This window comes from Phragmites australis, chromosome 1 (assembly GCF_958298935.1).
Source record: "Phragmites australis chromosome 1, lpPhrAust1.1, whole genome shotgun sequence".
Classification (NCBI taxonomy): Eukaryota; Viridiplantae; Streptophyta; class Magnoliopsida; order Poales; family Poaceae; genus Phragmites; species Phragmites australis.
The window spans coordinates 6,549,167-6,557,032 of record NC_084921.1 but is presented as its reverse complement, the minus strand read 5'-3'; the positions used below and the strand labels follow the sequence as shown (position 1 = coordinate 6,557,032).

General features: G+C 43.7%; 1 protein-coding gene across 2 annotated transcripts; it reads left to right on the top strand.

The window, feature by feature from the left end:
• Positions 1-684: 684 nt before the first annotated feature.
• LOC133895941 (receptor-like protein 4) lies at positions 685-7,240 on the top strand. Of its 2 annotated transcripts, XM_062336497.1 has the most exons (9): positions 685-890; positions 978-2,048; positions 2,146-2,290; positions 2,810-2,881; positions 4,945-5,013; positions 5,384-5,452; positions 5,575-5,652; positions 6,208-6,416; positions 6,676-7,240. In XM_062336497.1, exons 1-9 carry the CDS (start codon positions 803-805, stop codon positions 6,789-6,791), a joined length of 1,917 nt encoding a protein of 638 aa, XP_062192481.1. In that variant the 5' UTR covers positions 685-802; the 3' UTR covers positions 6,792-7,240. The 2 variants fall into 2 exon arrangements, with proteins under 2 accessions (XP_062192481.1, XP_062192538.1); XM_062336554.1 differs by lacking the exon at positions 2,810-2,881.
• The last annotated feature ends 626 nt before the right edge of the window (positions 7,241-7,866 follow it).

The following is a 7,866-nucleotide window of genomic DNA, read 5'->3' as shown; positions in this document are numbered from 1 at the left end:
TGGTGGACCGACAGAGGGGCGGCACCATGGTGGGGCTCTCAGGTGGTGCCATGGTGGATGGGCGACAGCACAACGGGGCTCTCAGGCGACTTAAGCGGCGGACGGTGGAGGGTCAGCACCGCAATGGGGCGCTCGAGCAACGAGGTGCGGTGGAGCGGTGGGGCGCTCGGGCAACAGAGGGTGGTGGTATGGTGGGGGAGCTCAGGTAGTGCCACGGTGGATGAGTAGCGGGCGGTGGAGGGGCACCGTCACGGTGGATGGACGGCTGGGATCCTTGGGGTGGCGGAAGGGTGATGAGTGACGGGGAATCAGGACTCTGGGCAGCGACGATGGGAAGAAGGAAGAAGGGGATCGAGAGTTCGAGACTTTGGGAGGGCTAAGAAATAGGACGGTGGTCGTATTTCTTGGACTACTAGACTGAGCCCATATGTCAGTGAGTTAGACGAGTAAACAGGTACCACATATATGGATAAACCTTATTTATACCTGTGCACATATATCCGTTATACCATATGTATGGATAAACCTTATTTATACCTGTGCACATATATCCGTTAGTAATAATTTTTACCCACATATTACTGCAGTACTAAATATAGAATATACCTTACCTATTAAAATATTTGTTCGTGGGTAAATGAATAATCGAGTATAATTGTGATCCCTAACCTACCACCGTCCCGGCTTCACCCCTCACCTTGTCTCCTTCCCCACCACCAGTCCACTACTATTCCTCCACCACCTCCAGCTCCGGTGCTCCAACACAACCATTGAATTTTCCCAAATCCCCCTAAATTCTCCAATGCGGCTCCTCCCCGTGCTCCTCCTCCTCCTTGCCGGCGCCACCGTCCGCCTCGCGCGCGCCGCCGACGACCCCTTCCTCTCCGGCGGTAAGCTCAGCCTCCCTTAAGCTCAAAAGCAACTCAAGTTATCCTGGAAATGCTAAGATTGTCGCTTCTCTCTCTCCCCGCACGTAGCGCCGATGAACCACAGCTACAACATCGACTGCGGCGGCGCGGCGGACTTCACCTCCGCCTTCGGCCGCCGCTGGCTCGCCGACCGCTTCTTCTCCGCCGGCGGCGGCGCCGGGATGGTCGCCGAGCCGCACCGCTTCCCGCAGCCGCAGGAGCGCACGCTCCGCTTCTTCCCGCCCTCCTCCGCGGGCAAGTCCTCCTGCTACTCCCTGCCCCTGCCCCCGGGCCGCTACTACCTCCGCCTCTTCTCCGTCTACGACAACTACGATTCCAAGCTCCGCTCCCCTTCCTTCGACGTCTCCGCCGCCGCCACGCTCGTCCTCTCCTTCCGCTCGCCCTGGCCCGAGCCTGCCGCGCGCTACGGCGCCTACTCCGATCTCATCTTCCCCTCCGCCACCTCACCCACCTCCGACGTCTGCTTCTACTCGCTCTCCACCGACGCGCCCGTCGTCGCCTCCATCGAGGTCGCGCCCGTCCACCCGCTCGCCTACGACGGCGCCACCACCGGCGCCAACCTCATCCTCGTCAACTACGGACGCATCACCTGCGGGAACAGCCTCTTCGGCCCGGGCTTCACCAAGGACCCTGACGCCTTCTCCCGGGTGTGGCAGGCGGACGTCGATTTCCGGAACAACGACCTCAACTACGACGCCATTACCGCCGGCGGGAGGAAGATTTTCGGCAGCAACCAGCCGCCCAACTACTTCCCTACCAAGCTGTACGAGTCGGCAGTGACGACCGGCGGGGACGCCGCGAATGAGATCGAGTACGTGATGCCGGTGGACACGAGGCTGTCCTACATGGTGTGGCTGCATTTCGCGGAGATCGATGCTGGGATCGGGTCAGCTGGGCAAAGGGTGTTCGACGTAATGGTAGCCGGGAAGAATGTGACGAGGATCGACATTTTCAAGCAGGTCGGAGGGTTCACAGCGTTCAAGTGGACCTACATTGTGGAGAATCTAACGAGCTCGACGATGAGCGTGAAGCTCGTGCCAGTAGTGGGACGGCCGATTCTGTGCGGCCTCGAGAATTATGCAATGGTGCCGCTTGAAATGAGGACCGTGCCGAGCCAAGGTGATGCTTTGAAGATTGTGGCAATTGATGAGCTATTAGGAGACCAGCAAAATTGCCCCCTGCTTGTCCTCTAAGCTTCTTGCTTTGGTTTTGGCAGTGGCTGCAATGAAAGCGTTGAAGGAGTCACTGAAAATTCCGGCAAGGATGAGCTGGAATGGGGACCCGTGTGCGCCTACGACTTGGGATGCATGGGAGGGAGTCACTTGCCACCACGGTGACAAAGGGCTTGTGATCACCCAATTGTAAGTACAGCTTATTTCCAAGTGCTGTTTAGATCTGCTCTGTGTTTCATTAGGGTATTTCTACTTTGCTATCAAGCAGTTATTGGCCTTTTATTCTGATCACAGAGAAAAAGATGCTGGTGTTTGAAACTGACTGGGAAGGAAAGATGTTTAACAGATAACCAGATCTAACAACAAACCTGTCTACTTTAGTTTCTCAGTTGAGTATTGCTATAATAATCAACAAATGTGTGTTGCACAGAAAAGCTTAACTGCTTAATTGAAATTGTGGTTTGATTGCTTGAGTTACCAGTCTTTCTTGTTGTCTAATTTGAGTGCTAGACTGCTAGTTGCTGCTAGTGTATTATCTGGTAACATAGTAAATTATATACATCAATGTCATACTGTGAGGTTGGATGGAGATTTTGATGGAAGTGTCAGTGGACTATACTTCTTTTAAGAGTACTAAATCCGGGTGAAAGGTTGAAATGTTTGTTATTTTAATTTTAATTTGTGAGTTGTTACCGTTGCTCTCTATAGGGATCTGGCAAGTCAAGGATTAAAAGGTTACATCACTGATGAAATAAGTCATCTGAAAGACTTGGTAAGCTTGTAAGTATCATTGCACACATCAATTGATATCAATTAGATCCAGTCATCCTTGATATCTAGATTCTTTTGCATATGTGTATTCTTAGCTTTCTGTTCATATCTTAGCTTAGCAGGAGCACATAAAACCACAACAATACAGCATTCAGATTTAAATTCTTTGTAGCATAGTTGATCTATGTTAGGAGACAGGTAAACCAAATTCATATGTTTCTGTAACGATTATTTTTAAATTAAGAGAAACTCAAATAAATAATGTGTCGTAGGACTAAAGTAAAATGCTTGACATGAAAATGCTGACCAATAATAGCAGTGTAGAGCATCACCTGGAAATGAATGGAATTTGAAAATTTAATATAGGATCAACTGCACATGGATACATAATACAACATATTGTAGTCTTTAGATCACTACTGATAGCAATCCTTGACATGGACAGGCATGATAAGTGATAACATGCCTGGAATGAGCTGAATGGCTATGGTGCCCCCCACCTGTGCTAAGATGCTACAACATCTAAAATAAAAAGAGGTTTCTCAACAAGGTGGGCTATTTAATGGGGATCAGGAATGTCAGACAGTAGGGCCTGGGTGCAAAATTGAATGCCTTAGAAGCTTCCATTATCCCGGTTCTGATTACTATAGGTACCTATGGGTACAGGTTCATCGTTTCTTTCCATCTCTTAAAGTTTTGGATCCCTGCCCTTCAAAATTCATTAATCACATACCATCTAGAACTTGTTTTTCAGAGAGGGATGAGGGAAGTACCTTTTTGCTTTTTGTCTATATATGTAAGTTGGTAGTCCCAGTATTTTGGTTTTCTTGTTCTGCGATCTTCAGCAGTTTGCTAATAAAAACCTGCACTTTCTTTCTGTGGTCTAGAAAAACAGCTCATTTTTGAACTACAAAATTTTTAGCCCGTGTGTAATTTCATCCTGGCTGAAAAATACAACTTTCGTGAACGATGATACATAGATAAATAAGTTGAAGAACACATTTCAACCGAGGCCAAATTTTGCATCGTGCATAATAATTGACCTGTGAAGGACATAAGTGGTTGTAACCAAACTTTTGATGTATGTTATTGATCATTTAATTCTATAACACCTGGAGCATGAAAAAAAGATGGTCCCACTTGTACGAAGATTACATTAGTTCCTTCTAAAACCATTAGGTGGAGTTGTCTCATTTGTGCAAGCATAGCAGATGCAAAGAAGCTGGAGTGTTAATCTCGTTCAAATAGTACTTGAAAATCAATTGATTGACTTGTTATTAAACTCTGTTTGGATAAATTACATGTACGAAGTTCTCTCAGTGAATGACTGAAAATCCAGCAGTCCGAGTAGTTCAGGGAGCATTTTCTAATTCATGTGCACACATATTGTTTTGTATCCTTTGCTTTGAAATGATAAATATTCATCTCTACAAGTGATGAGTACAAATGCTAAAGCATGGAAAGATATAAGTTGTGTTGTGCAGTAGTCTTACTTGCCTTCTTGTTTCTGCTGACCTGCTTCATAGTTGGCTCCTAAAATGATGATCTCATTATTAATTATTCTTGAAAAAGTCAAGAAAAAGTTCCGCGTCTCGATCTATATGATTAAATTCATATTTGACGTAGTCTAACAGCTCTCCCTTAACACCGTAGCAGCTACTGCCGCCACCACTGCCAGTCCATAGTTTTTACAGTTGCGTTTATTCATATATTCTGTCCACTCGACTTTCGAAATGATTGAAAATTTTTAGGAGTGCTTTCCTCTAGCTTTATATATTTCATTGGCTTTAAGAAAAACTTTTTGGGGCGTTTTCCATAACTCTCAAGCTCATTCATTGTAGAAAGGAGTTAACGACCGGGCTGCTGCAAGCTATGGATGCTCAAGATTTATTATTGTCTGAAATAATCAGTTTATATTCTTTACCATTTCCAAGTTTTTATATGTGTTCATACATTTGCAAAGAATTCTTTCTTCTAATATATGGAAATACCTTTTGCCTTATTTCTGTAGTTAACAGTATGTGATCCACCCTTGGTAGTTAATTCATAAATTGTATCTTCTCCTTGGTCAGGAACTTGAGCTATAATTCATTGACAGGAAGCTTACCACCAGGTTTAGGCCAACCTTCACTAGTGTCACTGTAAGCACACAAATTCTTCTTTTTCATAAGATGCAAAATAGTAATACTGCATAGTAGAAAAAAATGGTGTGCTGTCATTGCAGTTAACATCCTTCCACAACATGTTCATGGCAGATAATAAGATACATGATGCTGACACGACCTGACAATGGCTGTTCAACATAAGACTTATAAGATCATAATTTGGTACAATTGACCTACCTGACACAAGAAAATAGAATATTGATTTAGCGAATGTGCTTAGAAGTTTTGCATGTGTTTATGTGATTATTCATTCTTTTTTACTATTTCAGTTCATGTTTGCAATCTGTAAACATGTACCTACGATCATATGAGTGTTCTTATTATGAGTGTTTTGTTGGGTTCTCAGGGATCTGTCATCAAATGAGTTTACTGGAAGCATTCCTGGCACCATAGGTTCGTCCAAGCTACGGATTGTGTAAGTACATTTTTAAAACTACTAGTTGGATTTGTTGATGACCTGTTTCTGCTGGCTTTTAGCAATCTATGTACTACATGTATGTAGCAATACAAACTTACTAGTTAGTACTTCTTGTGCAGTTTACTGGACAACAATCAACTCGACGGGCAAGTTCCAGAAAGACTTTACTCGATTGGCGTGCATGGTGGTGTGATAGAGTAAGATATATCGTGGAAACAAAACTGCCACTTGTTACCTGTAATTTCAGATATACCCAGTGGTTATCTGCAGAATAGTTCCTGTGCTCAGGCTGAGAACCACGATTAGAGTCTATTTTGTGCCAGGCTCCTGAACGAGGTCCAAGACTTAAGGGTTTAGGTTCTATTATGTTGAGTAAAATATAGATATGGGGGGTAACTAGACCACAATTTCAAAATTATTTGCTTACCAATATAGGTCCCTGATCTCTCAATACCGGTGGATCGAAAGAAAAACCCGACCGGGTGATGAAAAGAAGCTATTACTTGGGAGAAGATGCGCTAGCCTTTGATTGGTTTATCTGGGATATAGCGAAGAATACACTGTGTGCTACTTCATTTTTAATGTATTTGTTATTGTCCATCTCTTGCAACTAAATTAGGAGAGTTTAGGACTGCAAAGGGTGAGTAGATAATATACCATGCTAGTGGATCCAAGATAGACATATACTTGCTTGTGTTATGTTTACTTGTGTTGCATTTTTGGTCTTTTACAAACATGCATTCTTCTGACAGCCTCTCAGGTAATAAAGGCCTATGTGGTGTGCCTACCTTACCTGCTTGTGCATTATTCTGGGAGAAAGGAGGGTTGAACAAAACTGGCAAAATTGCACTTGGAGCGTCATTTGGATTTCTTCTGCTTGTCATACTTATAGTGGTCTACATACTGTGCATCAGAAGGGGACCATATGACTACGATTTTGAATTCCCTCAAGATTTGACTTGTAAGTACATCTCAATTAACTTTCCTTTCATCTTGATATCCACTTAAAAAAATCATATGTTGTGCCATAATAAGTTAATGCTGTTCTTGAAAGGATACCTCAGCCCATTCATAATTTATTTATTAATCTTGGCTCTTATCTACATACTAGCAACTTATTGGTGTAAGAAAAAAACTCATTGTGGAATCCTTTTTTAATGTATCTGCACTAAAGACTCGCTTGAAGGCACTATCTGAAACTTACTAAATTTCGACTGCAGCCATATCGGCAATATCAGCAAAAAGGAATAGGTACCAGAGGGCGAAGTCTGTGATGCTTGCTGAGATGGAGGCGCATAGCCCAGATGGTTTCTACACAAACGGGAGCACTCATTGAGTGAAGTGTTGTGGGAAATGGCCTCACTCACCGATTGCTGTATTTATTGAGAAACACTTATGGCGGCTGCAGGCGTGAAGCAGGGATCTCGGTTCTGAATCAATTTTGCCCGTGTCACCAACATGGCGTCCTTCCAACTTCAGTAGGCTTCCACTCCATGGCTGTTACACTCACAGTTTGAACTATTCGAAATGTAACATATGTTCATGTGTACTATAATACGAGGCGGTCGCTGTGGTAGTTTCTGCAGTGCAGCAATTCTTTTTGTGGATGCAGCTCTTTGCTCGAGGAGTCTCCTGTTACTTTAGCTTAGGCATGCCCCCTAAATGAATTAGTATATGTAATGGCAACCAGGACTGGGACAGATTCGCGCGTTGTACGCTGGGTCAAGGTTGTGTATTCTTTTTTGTATAAAACCTGACATGGTATTACTGACCGACTATGGAGTATGGACGGCTGCATGAGAGTGCTGTTATATTGGTTTAGATGGTTTGCTTGTGAACGCCTCCTAGTTTGTATGTGTTGACTCTTCCGAGTCTGCTCTGTCAACGTCTGATTTCCTGAACTGCTGTTTTCATGGACGCTTGTCATCGTTGCTTTGCGGGCAGTACAAGAAATGAGCAAGACAGTTTTTTTTTGGATCGCACGGCAAGACGAATTGCTATACGGACGGTCAAAATCTAAAAATAGTTAACATACTGATCGTATTTACTAAAATAGATAATATATTATCGTATTTATAAATTTAATATATGTATTTAGCACCTCGTTCATCAAAAATGTGTTCTCAACGCTTGAGGTGTCAAATACGATATATGTGAAAACGGCTGTATTCAACTCATGAGGTATCGAATAAGTTACAAAGTGCTGTATTTGGCATCTCAACGGGCTCCAAATACAGCCGCCCGCTGTGCGCCGCGCTAGCTCGCGAAGAAAGCTAGAAGTCGTTGTACCTGTGTATTTAAGTTTTTTTTTATTTAATTTTTGATTTTATTTAAGAGTACAAAAATAGTCAAAAAATTCTAAACATTTTCATGAGCAAACTAGAGCTCACTAGCAACCCTTTTTAATTAGT